At 43.3% G+C, this 25,713-nt stretch overlaps 1 protein-coding gene across 1 annotated transcript; it reads left to right on the forward strand.

Annotated features, from left to right (window-relative positions):
• The first annotated feature begins 3,067 nt into the window (after positions 1 to 3,067).
• LOC137355540 (probable G-protein coupled receptor 139) lies at positions 3,068 to 25,107 on the forward strand. The gene is made up of 2 exons (XM_068020785.1): positions 3,068 to 3,175; positions 23,169 to 25,107. The coding sequence occupies exons 1-2, from the start codon at positions 3,109 to 3,111 to the stop codon at positions 24,077 to 24,079; spliced, it is 978 nt and encodes a 325-aa protein (XP_067876886.1). The 5' UTR covers positions 3,068 to 3,108; the 3' UTR covers positions 24,080 to 25,107.
• The last annotated feature ends 606 nt before the right edge of the window (positions 25,108 to 25,713 follow it).

Genomic DNA, 25,713 nt, shown 5'->3' on the forward strand with positions numbered 1-25,713 from the left:
ATAAAGAAAAGATAAAGAAAAAGAAAACAGAATATGACAGTAAACTCGTAAGAAACATAAAAACGGATTGTAAAAGCTTCTATTGGGGAGTAAAAAGGTAAAGAATAGCGAGCACAAATGTCAGTCTAATTGGTCTTACATTCTATGTTTTCTTCAGACAGAGACTGGAGAATTTATAATGAGGCAGAGAAGTGAAACAAATGCCTTGTGTTTGTCTTCACGGAGGAGGATACAAAAAAACCTCCCAGGGATACTAGAAATCTAAGGGACTAGAGACAATGAGGAAGTGAAAGCCATTAGTATGAGCAAGTCAGTGGACGAGAGAAATTATGTAACTGAAAGGTGTTAAATCACCTGGACATGATTTGCATCTTGCGGTGTTGAAAGGGGTGGCCGTAGAGATAGTGGATGCATTATCGGTCATCCTCCAAAATTCTATAGATTCTGGAACAGTTCCAGCAGATTCGAAGGTAGCAAATGTAACTCCACTGTTTAAGAAAGAAGGGAGAGAGAAAACATAGAATTTAAGACCAATTAGACTGACATCAGTAGTACGGAAAATGCTAGAATTTATGACAAAGGATGTGATAACTGGACACTCAGAAAATAATGATAGGATTGGGCAGGGTCAACATAGATTTATGAAAGGGAAATCATATATATAACAAACATGATAGAGTTTTTTGAGGATTTAACTAGAAGAATAGATCAGGGGTAAACAGTGGATGCGGTGTATTTGGAATTTCCAAAGACTTTCCATCAGGGACCACACAGGTGGTTACTAAGCACAATTAGATCTCATGGGATTGGGGTATTATTTACTGGCTTGCATTAAGAGCAATTTCAGGACAGAAAACCAAGAATAGGAATAAATGTGCCATTCTCAGATTGGCAGGCTGCAATTAGTCGGGTAAACCAAGGATCAGTGCTTGGGCCACTGCTCTTCACAATGTGGAGCAATGGTTTGGATGTGGGGACCAAATGTAATAGTTTCAAGTTTGATGATGACACAAAACCAGATGGGAATGCGAGCAGTGAGGAGGCTGCAAAGAAGGTTCAAATGGATTTAGCCAGGCTCAGCAAATGAGCAAGAAGATGGCAGATGGAATATAATATAGAATAGATGAAGTTATCCACTTTGGTAGGAGAAACAGAAATGCAGTGTATTTCTTAAATGGTGAGAGATTGGGAAGTGTTGATGTCCAAAGTGGCCTTGTTGTCTTTGTTCATAATTTACTGAAAGCTAACATGCAGATGCAGCAAGCAATTAGGAGGGCACATGGTATATTGGCCTTTAATGCAAGGGGATGTGAGTACAGGACAAAAGAAGTGTTGCTGCAGTTGTACAGAGCCTTGTGTGGCTGCACATGGAGTATTGCTTACTGTTTTCATCTTCTTACGTAATGAAGGATAGAGGGAGTGCAACAAAGTCTCACCAGATTGATCCCTGTGATGGCAGGTTTGTCTTATCAGGCGGGATTGAGGAGACTGTGCCTATATTCTCTCGAGTTTAGAAGAATGAGAGGTGATCTCATTGAACCATACAAAATTCTTAGAGGGCCCGACAGGGTAGATGCAGGAAGGATGTCTCCCCTGGCTGGAGGTCTAGAACCAGGGTCACAGAATCCGAATAAGAAGTAGGCCATTTAGGACTGAGATAAGGAGGAACTTCTTCACTCAGAAGGTGGTGAATCTTTGGAATTCTCTACCCCAGACGGCTGTGGAGGCTCAGTCATTGAGCATGTTCAAGACAGAGATCAATAAATTTCTAGCTATTAAAGATAGCAGTGGATATGGGGATAAAGCCAGAAAATGGCATCGAGGTTGAAGATCAGCCATGATCTGGATGAATGGCGGAGCAGGTTCGAGGGACCGAATGGCCTGCTCCTGCTCCCATTTCCTAAGTCCGTATGTTCCAATGGAATATATTTGTTTGAGGTGCTGTATCAGTTTGACGGACTGTATTAGTTTGACGGACCGCATTGGTTTGAGAGACCACGTTCATTTGAGGGTCTGTATTACTTTGAGGGCTTGTATTAGCTTCAGTGACTTTGAAATTTGGGTAATTGCATCGGTTTGAGAGACTGCTAATTTGACAGACTGTATTAGCCTAAGTGGCTGTATTAGTTTGAGGGTCTGTATGATTTTCAGGGACTGTAATAGCTTGAAGGACTGTATTAGTTTAATAGATTGTATTAATGTCAATGACGATATTAGTTTCTGGGACATATTAGTTTGTGGGTTTATTAGTTGAATGCCTGAGGTAGTTTGAGTGGCTGTATTAGTTTGCCGGGGTGCATCAGTTTGAGGATCCATATGCATAATTATGGCTGGTGGGCAGCCATAAAGATAGGGCTAAAATGTGGCGAGTCGAAGAGACTTAGTAGTTGGCAGGAAAAAAGACAGATGCGCAAGGGGAGAGCCAACTGTGCAACAGCCCCAACAAACAAATTTCTCTGCAGCACCTGTGGAAGAGCCTGTCACTCTAGAATTGGCCTTTATAGCCACTCCAGGCGCTGCTTCACAAACCACTGACCACGTCCAGGCACGTATCCATTGTCTCTCGAGATAAGGAGGCCCAAAAGAAAGAAATGCATAATTTCCTTCTTTAATTATTTAACTAAATGGTCACAGTTAAAGCAAACAGTCACATCCCAGAATACAGTATAGCTGCCCTGGAAGGGCACAATAACATTAGAATTTAGTTATTGAACGGTCACAACAGAGTGAAAGCCATCACTAAATCAATATGAGAAATATAAATGTGTTTTGATGGTGTTTCGAGGAATATCACCATTGTAGGGAGAATGCTAATTATAATTATCATGAGTTAATTAATGTGATCAGAACCGTCCAGTCTTTGGGTTGTTCAAATTCAATCTCAGCACTAAATGTATTCCATCACAGCAGGGACTTGATTGTCGTAATCAGTTCGTGCAAAATGTTAAATATATATATAAATATATAATTTATGCAAAGTTGCAACCTTGATATCCCCATGGAGTTTACACAAAGTATAAATTAAAGGCTCTGGGACTGTATCGTCTCAGAGTTCAATATAGAGAGATTGCCTGCAGCACGAAGGTGACAGATCACTTCACACAGAAAATGCATCAACCAGTTAACAGTATCCAGAAAATATACTACATTATCCTTGCTATCACTGGTGTTCCTGGTAAGTGAGTATAACCACTGACGTTGTGTAAATCTGTTTGTGATCTGCTCTCTGGTTTTGGTCTGTGACTGATAATGTTACAGGTTGTTCTACTGGGAACTATTATGCAGACAACTGATCAGTGATATTTCATTAATTCAAATCTCCTGACATGTCTCTGCAGTTTGATTGCATTACCCCAGCTGAAATTAAGCCTTGGTTTATAACTCACAGACTTGTTGTATTTTTAAGTCATTGCCTTTACTTGAATATTGGGTACGATTGAATAAAATCTCAGCACAAGCAAATTTCTGAAGAAAGGTATTGCTGGGAGCATCTGTCACAGTAGAATTATACTGAGTATGGGTCGCCAACCGGAGAGGAACACACGATCCCAGTAACCATGTATTACTGGGATCATTTGTCACCGGAGAATCGGACTGAGTGTTGTCACTAACTGGAATGGAACACCTGATCCCGGTAACCATGAATTACTGGGATTATCTGTCAGTTTAGAATATACAGCGTGTGGGTCACTCATCAGAGTGGATCAAGCCAGTACGACTTTGAAATAATTCTTTCAGTTGACTGATCTCTGCACTCCACCGAGTTGACTCCATGTTTCATGAATGTAATCGGTGAGAAAGGAGCTGATTTTTGCCGTTGGGTGAAGCTGTTGTTTACTAAGTGTTTAAAGTGAAATGCATTGATTTTGCTCTGTTTGCTATTGAAGTTCACCAACTGAAACAGAAGTTAAATATTTACAGACAGGCAAAAAACAGCACAGCACTGTTACAGAATTCTAATCCTCTGGATAATGACTTATTCTTACTTTAATTAAAATGACTGTAAACAGTGTCTGCTGCTGATTCGTCTCCTTCCCCAATACAATCATGAGAATCTGTGTGTCATTGATGTTGAATGGTGTCATATTACTGTTAAACCGGATGAATGTTGGGCTGTGGTTAGTATTGTATATTGTTGATAGTGTTTAAGATGCTCGATCGAGCTTTGTCTACAGAATTCAAGGAGTCTGTGTAGGTCCAAATCATAACTCGTTTGTTGAATCTACTCAATTACTTCCACTCTCCTTAAGCATGTCTTGCAGGCTCCTCTCATTATGTTTCTTGCTTCTTACAAGCCTATTACACATGTGACTATTACAGCATCATCAGCACCAGAGTGGGTGGGGTGACTCTCACTGTCTTAAACACTAACCTTTCAGACCTTTATACTATATCTCCTGCCAAGTCTTTGTCCATATCCCTTTTTGGTTTATCGGCATTCATTCTCTTTGAATTTACCCCATCTCTCCACAAGTCTATAACATCACAGATTCAATCTGTCAGGAGACTTATGACTCTCTCACAAACAAAAACAAGAAATGCTGGAATCACTCAGCAGGTCTGGCAGCATCTGTGGAAAGAGAAGCAGAGTTAACGTTTCGGGTCAGTGACCCTTCTTCGGAACCCCTCTCTCTGAATGTGTTCTTGTCGGACTTGAAAGATCATTAGCCTCTCTCATAAGTGTTGTTTGATGACTTGGATGGCCCTAACTAAAGTTTTCATGATTGCCATCTGGCTCATGCAAATACATGCAAGCAACTAATTGTTGTTTCTGAGGAATAGGGATAAGGTTTTCCCTATTTCTTCTTCTAGTACCATCTTAAGAATGTATTAAATAAGATGTCTGATGGTTTTCGTCTCTATGGATGGCAACACCTTCCCTTCCTTGGTCTTGTATCCATAACGTTTCTCCTTTCTTCAACTTTGGTAGGTTTCTGGTATGAAATGTGCTTTTGTAATTACGAGCTTGTTGTTTCCTGTAAGACTTCTCTTTGTCTTATACTCTCTGATAATCCTGGAGGCAGTTTTTTGGGTGGAATAGGAAGTTGAGCTTTGAGCTTCTTCACCGTCAATAGCTCTGTAGGTGATAAAGCACATAACAACGGAGAAGATTGATAATTCAATAGCGAAGTATTGGCTTGCAAACTGTGGTCCATTGTCCGATACAACCTCATCAGGAATAATATCAGTTGCAAAGATTTCGTGTAAATATCGAATGACAGATTCTGTAGTTGATGAGTACAACGTTTCCACTTCAATGCATCTGGAAAATAAACAATCGCTAACATGTAGGATTTTCTATGGTTCATAAATAATTCCATCCCTAGACATTCCCACGGTCTGGTTGGAAATTGTGCCGATATACATTGACTCTGAACCCCATAGGGGGTCTCATGGCATCAGGTCCAACATGGACAAGGGAAGCTCCTGCTGATTACCACCTACTGCCATCCCTCGGCTGATGAATCAGTACTGCTGCATACTGAACACCAATTGGAAGAAGCACTGAGGGGGACAAGCGCACCAAATACACTCTGCATGTGTGATCTTAATGTCCATCACCAAGAGTACCTCGGTAACACCATTACTGGCCAAGCTGGCCGAGTCCTAAAGGACATAGATGGTAGACTGGATCTGCGGCAGGCGATGAGTGAACCGACAAGAAGGAAAGACATACTTGCCCTCCTTCTCACCAATCTACGTGGCGCAGATGCATCCACCCATGATAGCTTTGGAGGAGTAACCACAGCACAGTGTTGTGCCTAATCTGCACTTAAGCTTAAAGAATCCATGGAAGCTGATTGATGAAAGGTATATCAAAATTTTATTTACACATGAAATCATCCAGTACAACCTCTCACTAACTTGCACAGAATCAAGAATCATCAAAGTAAAAGCTCTCACTACTTGCACAGGCTCGAGGTAATCAGTCTCGGACTTGCGGCTGCTCTTCTCTTCTCTGAGCCTTTGGCTCAGGGTATCTTCTCGAGTGTTCTTCCCCAGGGCTCTTGTGCGTTCTCCAGTTTCAGTCAGGGGTTAAATCTTCTTTCCAAGAGCCTTCCCTCTTACCTACACATAGGAGTCTGGTATAAGACATAATGATAATTCCTTATTTGGTTCAGTGGGAACCTAGTCATTTCTTTAATTTTCCCATTGTCTACTGAGTCTAATCGTATCTGGTGTCCATGGCGACTCCTTGATCTGGTACGTACAAGGACGGTGTCTGGAAACTTCTCCTGTTCTTCTGTACTTTCTACAATTTCTTGGCCATCTGTGTGCTCTGGTCCCTTTCTACCAAGTCCCCCTATGCTTCAGCATACTGTGCATTGTTGTGGGACTAGCCCCTTTGTTTCAACTAAGTTCTTATATGTTTTAACTCTATGTGTTTTTACTGGATGTACATTTCAACCCCCCCCCCACCACGCCCCCACCCCCCCACACACACACCAATTTGATCCTGCAGGGATCTCGTGTCTCTTAGGTAGTACACTTACATTTACATTTTCCAAGCAAAATCATCAGCAGTGTAATGTTCAAGAAAGCACAATTTAAGCATTTCTATTAGAAATTCAATGACTTGTCCAAACATAATGCAGTCGCAATTTCATTTTTGGAGTACATTGATCATTAATTAATGCATTTAAGTACACACAAATAGGTTATACCATTACCCTCGTGTTACATAATTAATTGTCTATCTTTTCAAAGAGCAAGTTCGAATACTGATTGCCTTTAAGGTAGCTGTCCAACCTGCATTCATGCCTCCTGTCACATTGCTTAAGTAATTGCTTAAGTTTCCAAATTAAGTACGTCACATATATCACAATGACACCTGAAAGGGAGTTCAGTCACCCTCCAATTCCGAGAAAGACCACACGAGACTCAAGCACCTTTGTTTATGCAAGCATATGCAGGAGAGATCGTAGCCATACAAGATGATGAACAAACTCCCCAAGTGGTTCCAAAGCATCATTCTTATAACATTTTACAGATAACAGATCGTTTGCATTTACCAATCAATTGGTTACACTTCTTACTCTCTTATCTCTATCCAATTGTGTCTACTTGTACATAGTTAGATTACCCTATTACATTCGAAGCAGGCATACATTATACTATCCAATCATTAGCAAGACACATACACATGAAACTTAGGGAGTTGTCTGGTTTTTGTCACTCCTGACCTTATCAGACCTTCTCCTTTATTCACCCTAAGGCATGTACACATGAAACATAGTTGACCCTTTCTGGTTCCAATCACTCTGACAACTTGCGGTTCATCAGGCATTCGCCTTTGTTCATTGTCCTAGTCTTCCCTCCACTCCACTCCCTTCAGTACCCAAAACCACTATCAGGACATGGGAGATAATTCTAAACTAGGGGTGTAGCTACATGTTTGATCCCCAGTTCCATACGTCCTCGCACCAAGTAGACTTGTTTATCTCGTTAATCACATCTTGTAGCTTCTTCGATTGTTTTTCTAGATTGCAGTACACTGCAACAATGGCCGCGAGCTGTTGTCTCTCTTTCCCTAAGCGTGTGGGTAATGGCTGAATAGTATATTCGTGTTCACGGAGGTAATTTATCAAGTCCTCCTTAATACTTCCTGTCACAGTTAACATGTCTGTCTTCTGTTTATGTATGTCTGCCAACTCCATCTTTCCTACTCCGTTTGGTATTTCTGGGTTGAAACAGAACATATTGTTGCTCACCAGACAAGTTTGGTTATGTCCGTGGTGGTTAAGCAATATCTCCCCTTTCCCACATAGGCCACATGTGTTAGCCCTGACAATGCTTTCCCAGTTTCCATGGTGCAATTTGCAGTGGCATTAAATCCACATTTTGATTCTGCTGTTTGATATATAGGATGAGGACATATGACCACATGTTTTTCCAGACGACACTCGAACAATGTTGTTCCAACTATCTCTTTTCCGATTTCCACAACATCGGTAATATATCGTAGCATTTTATATAATCTTTTCCCCTTATCACCCCTATATTTTCTACTTCATATAATTGCATCCCTTACTTATCTCTTGGAATTGCAGGTATTCCCAATGCTACACCAATGCTCATAGATCTTGTATTTATACACTCCTAACCTTTCCATACCTTAACATGTTTTCTGAGTTGGCACCTGGCAACTTTATCATTTGTGTGACTAGCCAGGTTCTCCAACTGGGTGTCATTTATCTGAACTGGAACCTGTCCCGCATCAATTTGCCTCAAATTTTCCCGAGTTTATTCTAACATCCATGCACCATATATACTACAAACACTTTCATGATTTGAAATATCGTGGACTGCTTTACCTTTTCTATTATATCATTAATAGTATGAGCATGACCTTCCAGCACTCTCACCAGTCCTGTCACTGCGTTCATCAATCCTGTCCCACTTTAGCTACACCATTCTGTACCTTTTGTTCCTTTTTCAAAATATCCTTTACTAGCTGGCTGAGAGTTCTAACTTTCCGGTCCACGCTTTCCAAATCAGTAGACTGAAAATTGAAATCCCCATATTAAAGACCATGGCTGCGTCATTCACTCAACGACATTTATGTCTCTTTCCCTTTATTATTCCCTCATCACCGAATTCTTGTCCCAGCAATTGTTGCATTAACACTTTGTACAACTCTGAGTTCTTCTCAGGGCACCAGTCAGATAGCTGGATATCTGAGATATTTAATATTACCAGTAACAACTCATGTTGTATATTGTCATATACAATTTTATTAGTATTTGTTATCACAAGTCCATTTTCTGGCCCTGCCGTTAAGGCAGGGCAAGGGAGCTCAGTCACTTGTGGCTGCTGGGTTGCAATCTTATTCATTGGTAATTCGGATGTGGGGGTAACCCGAGGGATTGGTGCTTCTTGCACGTTTAATCTCGACCTGGAGTAGGAGTTGTCCTTCTTTTATTTTCCCCAGAACAATATAACCAATAACCCCTCTTATTGTGTGGTTTGACACATATTGATAGGTTTCTACAGTCTTTATCATCCCACTGCCATAAAGGGAACTCGGGTCCCCCTGGTGGTTCCCTGAAGGTGGTCCCTTTTGGGCATTGGACACATACCCACTGTCTGACAGTAATATTTGCAACAAAGACCCACCACTTGTCCCCGTCTCTGTCTGCCTATAGCCCCTAGCATTTGCCATGTACTTCTACCGGTCAGACGATGTCTTCCACACGTCCTTCCCTGAAGAGGAACCGTCAAGAAAATGTTTTATTTCTTGATTGATTGATGTATCCTTCCCTTGTACACCGCCCCCCCACACCCACCAATGATTTTGACACACAAGGTCCGTTGACGGCCTTTGCTGTCAAATCCTGACACTCATGGGGTTTGCCCTGGTAGATTAAATTGTCCGCTAGGCACGTAGCATTTCCTTTTTAGGAGATCCTATAAAGGGGCTGCCTTTAAGGCATATCCATCAATATTGTTCGTGCAATAACCAACGAGGCCCAAAAATGATCTCAAAGCCTTAATATTTTGCGCTTGGGGTGTGGGGGGGGGGGCTGGGTGGATGTAGGGGTGTTGAAGATTGTCCGTATTCGCACCTGCTCTATCATGCTTTCCCTGTGTTATCGCTATTCCCAAATAGGAGAACTTTTCCTTCATTATCTGTGCCTTTGTAGGGTTAACTTTTACTCCAACCTTCCAGAGGCGTCAATGGAGCTCCTCCCCATTCTGTGCCAACAGCTGGTGGAATATCGATGGACTGTAATGAAATCCCTGGGAGAAACACGTCTGTTGTCCCTGGAATGTAAACCCAAATTTATATTGTCACTCTTGTGTCAGCCGAGTGGAGCAGAATCCATTGCTAATGTCCAACACAGTAAACCACTTGGAATGTTTTTGTTTTTGTTTTGTTTTTTGTTTGTTTGTTTGTTTTCTAAAACTTTGATTATCCTCATAAATGTCAAATAAATTTCCCTTTGAATGCTTTAAATAACAACTCATATCAATTCAATTTTGTTTATCGATTCCAATTTCTTACGCCCAGACTTAGTGGTATTGCATTTTTTCTCGTAAAGATAGAAGTACTTGCAACTATTTCTCCTTCTCAAACACTTTGTCTCATTGATAAAGATGCTGTGACAATTGATGTCTGCAAATAAGTTCTTAAATTCTTAAAGCTGCTGGATCTCTTCCTGTGGCATCAGTTCTCATGAGGCCTTCGAACCTACCATCACCTGCTTCAAAAACAGAAAGAATCCATTGTGGCTCTGCCCCTGAGCCCAATGGGTTAATTTGTCCAATTCGATATGCCAATTCAAAAAATTAAGATTTGATAATGTCCAATATAAATATAATTTAATCTCAGCAATGCAAAAAGTGTGTGGTGGATTAAACGGAAAAACAATAGCTGCGGTGGGGTTAATGTTTTGCTTGTCTCCAAGGAGGCGGAGCAAAACCTTCTCAGCTGCATCAGTTTACGTAACATTTTTTTTATTGAAAAGAACTACAGTACATTTTAAACTTTTATTTTCAATTCTTTTGGTATCCTTAGGGTTTGAAAACAGTAAAATCATTAGTAACATTATCAACTTCAAAGGAAAGCTTCTCCATCAGGAAAGACAGCATTTTCGATAAAACTCCAATTGTTTCCAAACTTTTAGCATATTTTGTGAGAGGTTTCTAATCTAAGGATTTTTTTTAATTCAACAAAAATGATTCCAAATTCCCATTCACGGCAATAAACATATACAAATCAAAACTGCCAATGTTATATGAGCTAGTCTTATGTCCGGAATTAAAGACTCCCTCAAAACTTGACATAATAGATTTGAAAGTTCGTTGTGGTCACAAATGAAATTTCCAGTTTTCTCAAATTAACAGGGCAGTTGAACTTAATAGTATAAACATAATGTAGACGTATTAACTTCTAACACTTATTAACTACACACAGAACAGAATAACACATGTATTTTAAAGGTGGGTAAACAACATCATTTTTCTTGTTCTTTCTTCGAGCCCCTTTTCAAATGGCTGTAATAAAACCAAAAACTGATGATAAAGTTATTTCACATTCTTAAAACAAAAAATTTAACGCCAGCTTTTTAAACAAACTTTAAACAGACAGAATCTTTCACACATCTCCTTTGTTTATCCTTCACTCCCTTAAACCAATATCCAATTCCTGACATATGCTACTTTAAACCATCAGTAAAACATGTATTTAATTTAAATTCCAAAAGAGAAACAAGAACAGATTTGAAACTGGGACTCCACTTAAAGCAGTATTTTAAACTTCAAATTGGATTTCTGACAGATATCTTCAGACCTCCAAGGCTGAAGCTCATCTCTTAGAAAATTGATCATTGCCTTTTCACAGTTGCAAAACTAACTTTTATAACAAAAGTAAAACTTTAACTTAAATATAATTCAATTTTATACCCCACTCCTGTGTGCACAATCTTAAATTGAAATGAACATTCAAAAATCACCGTTCATACTCATCAAATCCAAACAACTTACAAAATTGATTCCTGTAATGGGTTGTGAATTGAAAGTTCATACATTATTGTCTAATTCCCTGTCTCGATGCCAAGGAACACACAAGTTCAACTAGTTCACAACCAAAACATGACATTGAATGCTGGTCGCTTTCATTAAGGCCATGCAACAAAGAGTTGAGGACTGTCAGTTCCACAGAAGACAAGCTGCACATCCCAAGGACATGCATTTCATCCGTGGAGGCTACAAACATTGACACAGTCAAATCAAAAGACGCACTGACTTGCTTTTACTCTCTTTAAATGTCACTAAACCATAGACCTTTTATGTCACACAGCCATAAACTTAGTTATGGAGCCCTCTGGCCCCAGTTATTAACGAGCCATAGGTACGACCAGGGTTTAGGCCGAAGGCTCGATTGGGGATCGAGCGTTTCAGGGAGTGGTCACCCCGAAGACAGTAACCATCGTCATAGTATTTACTGGCCTGATTTGCCAAGTTGGCCCGATTAAAGTCGTCATTGTCATCATCCACCCTATCCGCAAATGTGCATACCATACCCCTTTGTGCTGAGAGTTGAGACTGCAGTTTACTTATCTCCTGCTAACATTTGATATGGTCCACTGACTAGCATACCCGCTCCTTCTGTGAGTGGTGCATAACCATCAATGCGGTTTGTAAGTCAGAGCATTTCTGTTCCGCTCTTGTGAGCTGTTCCTCCACCTTGTCTGCTTCCCTCTCAGCCTTCTTGTGATTGTATTCAGCATTTCTGGCCGAAGACTGAAATTGGCTTAAATGCACCACCTGTGCTGCACTAACTGCTTCTGCCATCAGGGCCCTATCACAACACTCATTCCTTTCTTTTTCTGATTTTTGCAACTCCTGAGTCAATCTTTCAACATCACTCTCTTTTTTATCTAATTCCTTCATACGAGCCATGGCTTTCACTAGCTTAGATGCCCGTTTGGCTTGGTAGGTACACATATCCTCCCAATGTTGTACCCCAACGAACTCCTGGCCCGTGTACTGCTTAACTGTACTCGATCAACGAGGACCACTTGCCCGTCAAATATTTCCGGAATACCAACTCCCACAATGGCCTCGCCAGGGCCATCATTAATTAACCATTCACCAATCCGATCCATCGAACTTGTTTTTAAATTAGTTCGAACTCGGCAAGCCTATTCAAAATAACTTTAAATAGTACAACAACCGACCCGCACATTGGGCGGCAATTATGTTGTGCCGAATCTGCACTTTCTCTTAAAGAATCCACGGAACCCGATTGATGAAAGGTATATCAATATTTTATTCACACACTAAATCATCAAGTATAAGCTCTCACTAACTTGCATAGCATCAAGTATCATCAAAGTACAATCTCTCACTACTTGCACAGTATACTACCCGTCAAGACATGCGTTGATCAGTCTCAGCCTTGTGGCTGCTCTTCTGTTCTCTGAGCTCTTCAATCAGAGGTATCTTCTCGAGTGTTCTTCCTCAGGGTTCATGCGCCTTCCCCAGTTTCAGTTAGGGAGTTAAATCTTGTTTCCAAGCCCTGCCCTTCTTACCTACTCATTGGAGTTTGGTATAATGACACAATGATAATTCCTTATTTGATTCAGTGAGACTCTGGTCATTTCTTTACAGTTTCCCATTGTCTACTGTGAGTCTAATCATATCTGGTGCCCATGGTGACACCTTTATCTGGCATGTAAAAGGACAGTGTCTGGAAACATCTTCTGTTCTTCTATACTGTCTACAATTTCTTGGCCATCTGTGTGCTGTGGCCCCTTTCTACCCAGCCCCCCTATGCTTCAACATACTGTGCATTATTGTGTGACTAACCCCTTTGTTTCAACTAAGTTCTTGTATGCTTTTACTGTCTGTGTTTTTACTGGGTCTAACACAGTCCTTGTTGAGCCAAAGTGTCGTATTCTCATTGAGGGTAACCACCAGCGTGCTGTCTGATTCTACCAGCGTGCAAAATGAGATAGATTTCGAACAGATATAGCAATTCAAAACTGGACATCCATGAGGCACAGTGGGCCATCAGTAGCAACCGAATTGTATTCAATCACAAACTGTAACATAATGCCTTGCATATCCCTCACTCTACCAGTACCATCAAGCAGGGAACCAATCCTGGTTCAATGAAAAGTGTAGGAGGATATGCCAGGAGCAGCACCAGGTGTACCTGCAAATGAGATGTCAGCCTGGTGAAGCTACAACACAGGACTGCTTGCAAGCCAAACAGCGGAAGCAGCATTCAATAGACAGGGCTAAATGATCCCACAACCACGGATCAGATCTAAGCTCTGCAGTCCTGCCACATCCAGTAGTGAATGGTGGTGGACAATTAAATGACTAACTGGAGGAGGTGGCTCCACATATATCCCCATCCTCAATGATGGGGGAGCCCGGTTCGTCAGTATGAAAAGTAAAGCTGAAGCATTTGCAGCAATCTTCAGCCTGAAGTGCAAAGTTCATCATCCATCTGGGCCCCCTGCTGAAGTCCCCAGCATCATAGATTCCAAGCTTCAGTCAATTTAATTCACTCGTCATCCTTTCTATTGTTTAATCCTATTGTCAGGGCCCATTGCCTTTGCAGTATCCAGTGCCTTCAGTTCTTTCTTGATGTCACCCAGAGTGAATCGAATTGGCTGAAGTCTGGCATCTGTAATGCTGGGGACTTCAGGAGGAGGGAGAGATGGACCATCAACTCGGTACTTCTGGCTGAAAATTTTGCAAATGCTTCAGCCTTATCTTTTGCACTGATGTGCTGGACTCCCCCATCATTGACGATGTGAATGTTTGTGGAGCCACCTCCTCATGTTAGTTGTTTAATTGCCCACCATCATTCACGGCTGTATGTGGCAGGACTGCAGAGATTAGATCTGATCCGTTGGTTATGGGATCCCGTAACTCTGTCTATCACATGCTGCTTACGCAGTTTGGCATGCAAGTAGTCCTGGGCTGTAGCTTCACCAGGTTGACACCTCATTTTGAGGTATGCCCGGTGCTGCTCCTGGCATGCCCTCCTGCATTCTTAATTGAACCAGGGTTGGTCTCCTGGCTTGATAGAAGTGGTAGAGTGGAGGATATGCTGGCCCATGAGGTTACAGATTGTGGTTGAGTACAATTCTGCTGCTGCTGATGGCCCACAGCACGTGATGGATGCACAGTTTTGCATTTCTCAATCTGTTCGAAATCTATCCCATCTAGCATGGTGGTAGTGCCACACAACACTATGGACGGTATCCGCAATATGAAGACAGGACTTTGTCTCCACTGGGGCTGTGCGTTGGAAACTCCTACTGATGCATCTGGGACAGGCAGTTCGTGAGAACGAGGTTAAGTATGTTTTCCCTCTTGTTGTTTCCTAGGCCAGTTCCCAGAAGGAATTTTAAAAAGCCGGTATTTTCGGTCTGATCTCTGTATTGCACAAACCTCGCAATTCAAGATCACTTGTTCAACGTCTCTGGATATTTTTGGCCATGAAACGGATGACTGAGCCCATGCTCTGCATTTCATCATACCCTTGTGGCCCTGATGTATTCTGTCCAAGATATCCGACCTCAGTACGATTGGAATGACCAGTCTGTTGTTTTACACCAGCGAATCATCCACGTTAGTGAAGTGTTTCCTGAAGTTGAAGAAGATGTTTTTTATCTTACCATTGAAATGTTGTTATGGTCAACCATATGTGCAAAATTAGTGCATACAGATGCATTCCACACCCTGCTTTTGAGCGTGATGAATTTCTTGGAGCTTCTGTTAAACTGCTGGCCGTTACGATGCTGTGTGGTGCGAATACGACTCTATCTCGTCGAAGACGTTAACATCCTGTTGTGTAGAATGGTCAACTTTTGCTGTTAATGATGCATCAGTGGCTGTTTGCATCTTTCCTTGTCCATAGACCATCTGGTACATATATCACATCAACCTCAACCAGAATCTCTGAATTCTCCAAGGTATCCTTCCCATTTTCTTCCTATTTCCTTCCCATCCAATAAAGAAACTAAGGGTTTGTGGTCTGTCTCAATGAGAACTTTGAAACCATAATATAATCTGGGAACTGCTCGCAAGCCCTCGTGATTGTGACTGCTTCTTTCTCAATGACAGCAAATCTTGCTTCCATCTCAGACAATTCTCCAGATGTGCAATAGATCTGTCCCTGACATCCATATGTCGGTTCTTGAAAAAATAACTGCCCTAACCCTGTAGATGATTTGGAATTATGGTTGATAGTCAAGGGCTACAGAATGCTAAGACATCTGGCAATAACAGTATTTATTTGATTGTTCCGAATGTCTGCTCTTGACGTGTATTCCAACACTGCAGTTGATCTTTCTTCAGGAGTTGTCTTAATGGCTCCATTTCCAGCATGACATTGGGTAAAAAATTTGACAACTGATTCACTGTTCCAATGAGATGTTGGACTGAAGTAGGAATTGAAAATTTCTTAATGGCTGTCATCTTTTGTGCGTCATCCATTATGCCGTTGCTACTTCCAATGTGCCCTAAGAAATGATAGACATTTTCGAGAATTCACACTTTTTATTGAAGACAATTTAAATCCGCTTTTACACTCTGTTCACGTTCTGTGACGGATTCCCCATGAACTGGGATGTCGTCCATATGGCATATTACTCATTTAGGGCCTTGTAGAATAGTTCTATGGACAATTTCAGGTGCGTTAGTTATACCGAATGGTAAACGATTGAAGCATATTCTTCTAAGTGGAGTGATAAATGTTGGCAATAATCCTGAATTATCGTTCAAAGGAATCTACCAAAAGTCACGATTCGCATCGAGTGTAATGAATATAATACTTCTGGATAACTTTGCCAAGATTTTGTCCACTGAAGACAATCGGATGAATTTTCCTGCCACAGCTTTGTTAAGCTGTGTTAAGTCCACAAAGATATGAAGAGTGCCATTTGGTTTTGGAACAGGAACCATAGCTGAATACCACTCTGTTTGATTGGTTACTAGGGAAATGACTCCCATCCTGGTTATCCCTTCCAGTGATGTTCAGCTTGGTTCATCAACTGGTGTGGTATCTTCTTAGGCGTCAAGATACAGACTGATCAGGCACCTCTTCTTAACGTGATGCTATACTTGGTCTTCGGTTTTCCAAGACCCAAAAATAGTTTTAAAATAGTTTAGAAAAGTATGCTTGAAAGCGACTGTTTAACTCTGGCAGTTTAATTTCTTCCACTTTTGTGATTACATGCAGGTCGAAACACGCTTTTCTGCTTAACAGAGAAAATGATTTGTTTTTCCAGAATGTAGAGGATTTCCATTATCTGCCTTCTCCGATATTGGAGTGTGGCTTGTGGTTTTCCCTTCACCATCAGTGCAATCCATCCTGGACCATGTAACTGAGTGCCTGCTCATTCTGAGCAATGTGTTGAAAACCATAGCTCCCGGTATGACAACACCGTGACACTTGCAAATGTGTCTAATTTGAAAATAGTAATAAGGTCGACAAGTCCCCAGGTCCGGATGGGATCTATCCCAGGTTCCTGAGGGGAGCTAGAGAGGAAATAGCTGGGGCCTTAACAGATATCTTTGCAGCATCCTTAAACACGGGTGAGGTCCCGGAGGACTGGAGATTTGCTAATGTTGTCCCCTTGTTGAAGTAGGGTAGCAGTGATAATCCAGGTAATTATAGACCTGTTTATAGATCCAGGTAAGCCTGACATCAGTGGTAGGGAAGCTGCTGGAGAAGATACTGAGGGATAGGATCTCTTCCCATTTGGAAGAAGATGGGCTTATCAGTGATAGGCAACATGGTTTTGTGCAGGGAAGGTCATGTCTTACCAAAATAGAATTCTTTGAGGAAGTGACAAAGTTGATTGATGAGGGAAGGGCTGTAGATGTCATATACATGGACTTCAGTAAGGCGTTTGATAAGGTTGCCCATGGCAGGTTGATGGAGAAAGTGAAGTCGCATGGGGTCCAGGGTGTACTAGCTAGATGGATAAAGAACTGGCTGGGTAACAGGAGACAGAGAGTAGCAGTGGAAGGGAGTTTCTCAAAATGGAGACGTGTGACCAGTGGTGATCCACAGGGATCCGTGCTGGGACCACTGTTGTTTGTGATATACATTAATGATTTGGAGGAAAGTATAGGTGGTCTGATTAGCAAGTTTGCAGACGACACTAAGATTGGTGAAGTAGCAGATAGTGAAGGGTACTGTCAGAGAATACAGCAGAATATAGATAGATTGGAGAGTTGGGCAGAGAAATGGCAGATGGAGTTCAATCCGGGCAAATGCGAGGTGATGCATTTTGGAAGATCCAATTCAAGAGTGAATTATACAATAAATGGAAAAGTCCTAGGGAAAGTTGATGTGCAGAGAGATTTGGGTGTTCAGGTCCATTGTTCCCTGAAGGTGGCAATGCAGGTCAATAGAGTGGTCAGGAAGGCATACGGCATGCTTTCCTTCATCGGACGGGGTATTGAGTAGAAGAGTTGGCAGGTCATGTTACAATTGTATAAGACTTTGGTTCGGCCACATTTGGAATACTGCGTGCAGTTCTGGTCGCCACATTACCAAAAGGATGTCGATGCTTTGGAGAGGGTGCAGAGGAGGTTCACCAGGATGTTGCCTGGTATGGAGGGCGCTAGCTATGAAGAGAGGTTGAGTAGATTAGGATTATTTTCATTAGAAAGACGGAGGTTGAGGGGGGACCTGATTGAGGTGTACAAAATCATGAGAGGTATAGACAGGGTGGATAGCAAGAGGCTTTTTCCCAGAGTGGGGGATTCAATTACTCGAGGACACGAGTTCAAAGTGAAAGGGGAAAAGTTTAGGGGGGATATGCGTGGAAAGTTCTTTACGCAGAGGGTGGTGGGTGCCTGGAATGCGTTGCCAGCGGAGGTGGTAGACGCAGGCACGATAGCATCTTTTAAGATGTATCTAGACAGATACATGAATGGGCAGGAAGCAAAGAGATACAGACCCTTAGAAAATAGGCGACAGGTTTAGATAGATGATCTGGATCAGCGCAGGCTTGGAGGGCCGAAGGGCCTGTTCCTGTGCTTTAATTTTCTTTGTTCTTTGTTCTTTGTTCTATGTCCATCAACATAAACGTCTACCATGCCTGATTGGGATCATGAAACTCCCCTAGGAAGTCTCCTGACTTATTTTCCAATGGAAGATGTTCCACTTCATTCACAGTTCAATGTGTGAAGACTTTTTGCTCAGTATATTTGTATGAAAGGGTCTTACTCTGGCACATCTTTCCTAAATAGCCTGTCTTTCTGCTTTATTAGCTGGACATGGTTCACGCCTGTGCATCTTTTTGGTGCCACAGCACTGGTCGGGTTTCACGGAATCATGCACCTTCCCACCTGAATTTACCTACTTACCTGGAGATTTCATTTCCATCCTGGGCTTCAGGAACTGCACCATTATCGGATTCTTTCTGGCCGACGGCTTCTAGTCAGCCCACAGGATGGCTCTGTTTTATCTTTAGACCTCTGCCTGTCACACCATTGGAATCACTTTCTCGAGGGTGAGGTCATCCTTTGACTTCAATATGTCTGATAAAGACTCATCAGCGATTCCCACTACTATTCAGTACTTTATCAACTCAGACCTCAGTTCGCAGACACACATCTCTCAGCCAATCTGTACACATCATTAATGAAAGCGTCCACTGATTTGCATAGAGTCATAGAGTTAGACAGCACAGAAACAGACCTTTCAGCCCATCATTTCTGTACTGGCCATCAAGCACATATCTATTCCAATTCCATTTTCCAGCACTTGGCCCGTAGTCTTCTATGCTTTTGCGTGTCAAGTACTCATCTAAATATTCCTTAAATGTTGTGAGGGTTCCTGCCTCTACCATCCTTCAGGCAGTGTGTTCTAGATTCCAACCACACTCTGGATGGAAAGAAAGTCCTCAAATCCCCGATAAACCTCTTGCCCCTTAACCTAAATCTATGCCCCCTGGTTATTAACAAATCCGCTAAGGGGAAAACAAAATGTATTCCTATCTACCCTGTACACCATATAATTTTGTATACCTCAATCATATCCCTCCTCAGCCTTCTCTGCTCTCAGGCAAACAACCCTAGCCTATTCAGTCTCTCTTCATATTTGAAATGCTCCAGCCCAGGCAACATCTGGTGAATCTCCTCTGTACCCTCTCCAGTGCAGTCACATCCTTCCTATAGTTTGGCGACTGTACTGCACACAGTACTCTAGCTGCGGCCTAACTAGCATTTTATACAGCTCCATCATAACCTCCCTGCTCTTATATTCCATGCCTCAGCTAATAAAGACCACAGGCTTTCGTAACCACCTTATCTACCTGTGCTGCTGTCTTCAGTGATCTATGGACAAGTATACCAAGGACCTTCTGACCGTCTGTACTTCCTCGGGTCCTACCATCCATTGTATATTTCCTTCCCTTGTTAGTCCTCCCAAAATGCATCTTCTCACACTTCTCAGGATTATCTTCAATTTGCCACTGCTCTGCCCATCTTACCAGCCCATCTATATCGTCTTGTAATCCAAGGCTTTCCTCCTCACTATTTACAACACAACCAATTTTCGTGTCATCTGCAAACTTACTGATCATACCTCCTATAGTCATGTCTAAATCATTATTGTACACTACAAACAGCAAGGGTCCCAGCACTGATACCTGCGGTACACCACAGGTCACAGGCTTATAATAACTCTCTGCCTTCTGCCACTAAGCCAATTTTGGAACTCATTTGCCAGATGACCCTGGATCCCATGGGGTCTCACCTTCTTGACCAACCTCCCGTACGGGACCTTATCAAAAGCCTTACTGAAGTCCATATAGACTACATCAACTGTTTTGACCTCATCTACACACATATTCTGGATCCACTTTGTTTAAACTTTGATCTCTCCAGGATCTTTTGTTTCTTAAATTCAAGTATCTATCAAAGGCTTGTAAGACATCATCAAACTTGTCTGTAGCCTCATTAATGCCTTGTCTTTCTTGTATGTTTTCCTTCAAGAGTGATGTTCCTTTAAGATCTTAGCAGCCGAATGAGCTAAGTACCAGGGCACGGTCATGTGATTTGGAGCCTGAGTCACTCTGCAACTGTAACACCTAGAGGCAGGTTCCATCAATAGTTAGATCTCTTCTATATGTACCACTTTAGCTATAATAAACCTGTATGAGATCTTCAGCCAACTGGAGTCCACACATCTCATTTGGGTTGGACCAGACAGCAGAAACAAACTCACTACAATCTTACTATCACGTCATTAGCAATGTGATGCTTTGATGACTGTGCTGTGGCCATTTCTTTCTTTCATCATGAACTGGAAAATTTCATCAACTTGTTTCTAATATTCGCACTCCTTCCACACCCCCCGCCCACCCACCGCCCCCGTCATCTTCACATGGGCTTCTCTGACTCTTCCCTTCCCTTCCTGGTATCTCCACTTCAGGGGATTGTCTGTCCACCAATATCTATTATAATCTCACTGACTCTCACTTGATGCTATTTCATTTAGTGTTGGGCTCTATTCCATTCACCACTTCTTCTCACCTTCTATTCCAACCGCCTCCGCATGCAATACACCATCCTTTGCCATTTCCACCACGTCCAGCAAAAACCAACACGAAACACATCTTCTCACCCCTTCCTGTCCTCCGCCCCGCCCCTTGCAACACACTGCTTCACACTTCTGTCACCACCAACATCCAGTTTCTATCCCCTGCCCAGCACCTTCCCATGTAAGTGCAATACATACAACATCTGCCCTTTCACTTCCTTACTTCCCACGGTCCAGATGAAACAGAAATTGACTTGTGAATTTCTTCCAATTTGTTACTGTATTCACTGACACCATGAAGTCTACTGTAACTTGGAAATGACGAAATGCAGCTTAAGTGATTGCTTTGCTGAACACTTCCTTTAAGACTGCAAACATGACCCTCAGCCTCCAGTCACTTGCCCCTTTAATTCTACACCTCGCTCTGACCTCTCTATCCTCGGCCTCCTACACTGTTCCATTTTTAAGCTCACTGAGGCCGAGCACCATATTTTTTAATTGGCCCCTTTACAGTCTGATGGACTCAACACTGAGATTAAAAGCTTCAGATCATAGCCAGCGCTATGTTCCTGGATGGCCTGTGTTTGTAATGGATGATGGCTAGACCAGAGTCACTGGAATGAGGTGTGAGCTTGTGATGTGGGTGAGGATCTCCTATCTCCACACGGCCGACTAGCTGGTCCTGAAACCTAGGGTCTAGTGAACTTTCTCTGTCACTTTCCTGGGAAATGGAGCCCTTTTCCGCATGGTCACGTTTTCCAAGTGTTCATCCCACTCTTTTTATCTGCTGTAACCATATACTCTTCCTGAAGATCCAGCATCTTTATTTTTAATTATATCAGTCTCCTTGCACCATCAGACCGTTTCTCACTGAATCGCTCCTGCCTTCTGCTGGATCACACAATTTGTTCTTTGCTCCGCCTACCCAACATTTCCCTGACCCTATCATTGCTTCAAAACTTTTAATCTCAAATAACGTCCAGTTCTGACGAGGGTTTATCGATCTGAAACATTGGCTGGAATTAATTGGCCTGCTCTGGGAGCAGTTTGGGAGGCGGTGGGTGGGGGGGGGGGGGGGGATGGTGTCATGAAAACAGTTGGTATGGTGGGGAATGATTATTGGAGGTGGGATATGCTGCCTTGGAGGGCAGAAGCTCCGAATTCCGAGCCACGCAAAATGCATTCGTGGCTTCCAGGGTCCGGTGGAGGCTTTCCAGCCCGAGGGTGGGAACTGTCCTCTGGTGAAATTCCGGCCGTTAACTCTGTGTCTCTCTTTGTAGATGTTGTCTGTTCACTGCTTTTATCAGATTTCAAGTAAGCTCAGGATTTTGATTTTGCTGAAATAATTCGACTTGATTATTAACAGCAGCAGATATGCTACCAGGTGGGAGAGAATGAGGCCAGAGTTTCTGCATGCCAATATGTTTGAATGTGTGACAGTGTGTTCCCCACTCGGAAGTAAGCCTGATAGACAGGCTTGGCTTCCAGTCGCACGACATGGACAGTGAAGCAGGCTGCTTCATACAAAGCATGTCCTAACCATGATCCCGAAGGGGAGTTGTCCAATCAGGGGTTGCCCAATCCCCAACACCTGCGTTTTCTCCTCTCCTGAAGAATGGTCCCAGTCGGCTGTGAATGTCCAATCCCAGGAGAGTCCAATCCTGGACACTGAGGTGGTGGAAATCCCATGCAGGTTGGAGGTTGGCGTGTCTGATCCATGTCCCAACAGTGCGAGTGTTAATCCACACTGCGGATCTTGGAGAGATTCCAATACCAGGAGTGATGAGGTAATTATCAATTCAGAGTGGTTTTGTGCAGCAGATAGCATCTGATGGAGAAATCTGCCCTGTCAATGGTAAACCTGTAAAGCAGGTCAAATCAGAGACTTGAGGCATCATAAAAATAATCATCATGCTGACCCGTCTCCTGGTGCAGTTGATGTTTCCCTCCTGACCCTCCTCAGTTAAACCTGTATGTGGGCAGATTGGAGGCAGCTGAGTTCATGGTTGAGAAGTTTAAGTTTTAAACACTGACACTATTACAACCCAACCTTTTTTGGTGTTAAATTCCGGTGCTTACGATCTTGGCTCATGCACAGAGTAAGTCATTTCAAATATTTTTTCCATTTGCTCTCTTGCAGTTAATTTACTGGCGATTGTGATCCTCTCCCGGGCAAAGTGCGGTCTCTCCACCTGCACCACTCGCTACCTGGTGGCCATGGCAATTTCGGATCTACTGGTCATTATTACTGAGGTCATACTGTGGCGTATCAGTTACTATTATCTCGCAGGATCTTTCGTGAACATCACCTCTGTGTGCAGTGTTATCTCTGTCCTCTGTTGTGCAGCCAGAGACTGTTCTGTCTGGTTCACCATCACCTTTTCCTTTGATCGATTTGTGGCCATTTGTTGCCAGAAGCTGAAAACTAAATATTGCACCGAGAAAACTGCGGCTGTGGTTCTCGCAATAACATGCATTCTGCTCTGTTTACAAAACATCCCCACCTACTTTATATTTGAACCTGGAGAGATAATCGACAATGTGGCGTGGGACTGTTATATAAAGCCAAGCTATTATACGGAGGCTGGATGGGTGGAATTTGACTGGTTTGATATGGTTTTAACCCCATTGCTCCCGTTCATATTAATTCTGTTGTTCAACGCTCTGACAGTCAGACACATTTTAGTGGCCAGTCGAGTCCGTAAGGGACTGAAGGGTCAGTGCAAGGGAGAGAATCGCAGTGACCCAGAGATGGAGAGCAGAAGGAAGTCTGTGATTTTACTCTTCACCATATCCGGCAGCTTCATACTTCTGTGGTTGATTTATGTTATATATTTCTTAACTTCCAGAATAGCAAAGATAAATTTCGAGGATTTTACTGATCCTTTCTATATCTTTGGACAAGTTGGATTGATGCTGCAGACTCTAAGTAGTTGCACAAACACATTTATTTATGGGGCGACACAGTCCAAGTTCAGAGAGCAGGTCAAGAACGCCGTGAAATATCCAGTTACATCAATTATTCAATTAATTAACAAACAAATCAACTGAAAGCGGCCCAGAGGCGGGTTGCAGTGTTTCCAGTCCATGAATGTGCAATAGCTGACAACCCTAGTGCCTCAGCTTTGGTCGCTCTGACAGTGGAGGCCGAATCCCTACCTGGTCCCCATGTTAGCTGATAACAGTTCTCTCTCCTCAGCTTCTATCAGTCTCTCCCTTAAAATCAGCTGTCATCACATCTCTCCTCAATAAAACAACCCTTAACCCCCTGTCCATGGAATCACTCTTTCTGCAACCTTTCCAGTCTAAATCCTTGCAGCTGTTGCCATTTCACATTTGCATGCTTGTTCTTTCCACATGTCCATATTTTCATCATGCCAATCAAGTCCCGCCCTGCCACAATCACAAAATGTTTCTTATTATAGCTCCAGGGCGTCTGCTGGAGCATCCAGGGCCCCAGGGGCCCTGCATCCAAACATGTGAATATGCGCATATACAATTTAGGAGCAGAAGTAGGCCATTCGGTCCTTCCAGACTGCTCCTCCATTGAATAAGCTCATTGTTGCTCTATTTGTGTTTCGAATTCCACACTCCCATCTACCCAGGATAACCCTTGATTCCCTTGCCTAACAATAATCTATCTACGTCCACCATAAAAAAAATTAATTGTTCCTGCCTCCGCTTCCCTCCGAGGCAGAGAGTTCCAAAATCGCTCAACCCTCTAAGAGGAAAAATATTCTCCTCAACTCTGTCCGAAAAGAGCATCCGCTAATTTTAATCACTCCACCCTAGTTCTGGACGCACCCACAAGAGGAAACATCCTCGCCACATCCATCCTGTCAAGACCGTTCAGGATCTTATAAATTTCAATGAAGTCTCCCCTCACTCTCCCCCTTTCGGTGAGAGGGCAGGGGTGTGTGTCCTGGTCCGAGGGGAGAGGGCAGGTGTGTGTGTCCTTGTCCTAGGGGAGATGGCAGGGGTGTGTCTCCTGGTCCTAGGGGAGAGGGCAGGGGTGTGTGTCCTTGTCCTCGGGGAGATGGCAGGGGTGTGTGTCCTGCTCCTAGGGGAGATGGCAGGGGTGTGTGTCCTGGTCCTAGGGGAGATGGCAGGGGTGTGTGTCCTGGGTCTCGGGGAGAGGGCAGGGGTGTGTGTCCTTGTCCTAGGGGAAATGGCAGGGGTGTGTGTCCTGGTCCCAGGGGAGCTGGCAGGGGTGTGTGTCCTGGTCCTCGGGGAGAGGGCAGGGGTGTGTGTCCTGGTCCGACGGGGGAGGGCAGGGGTGTATGTCCTGGTCCAAGGTGAGCGGGCAAGGGAGTGTGTCCTGGGGCGAGGGGATATGGCAGGGGTGTGTGTCCTGGGTCTCGGGGAGAGGGCAGGGGTGTGTGTCCTTGTCCTAGGGGAAATGGCAGGGGTGTGTGTCCTGGTCCCAGGGGAGCTGGCAGGGGTGTGTGTCCTGGTCCTCGGGGAGAGGGCAGGGGTGTGTGTCCTGGTCCGACGGGGGAGGGCAGGGGTGTATGTCCTGGTCCAAGGTGAGCGGGCAAGGGAGTGTGTCCTGGGGCGAGGGCAGGCGTGTGTGTCCTGGTCCCAGGCGGGAGGGCAGGGTTGTGTGTCCTGGGTCCCGTGGAGAGGGCAGGGGTCTGTGTCCTGGTCCTAGGGGAGAGGGCAGGGGTCCGTGTCCTGGTCCTAGG

This window comes from Heterodontus francisci, chromosome 43, assembly GCF_036365525.1.
Source record: "Heterodontus francisci isolate sHetFra1 chromosome 43, sHetFra1.hap1, whole genome shotgun sequence".
Taxonomy (NCBI): domain Eukaryota; kingdom Metazoa; phylum Chordata; class Chondrichthyes; order Heterodontiformes; family Heterodontidae; genus Heterodontus; species Heterodontus francisci.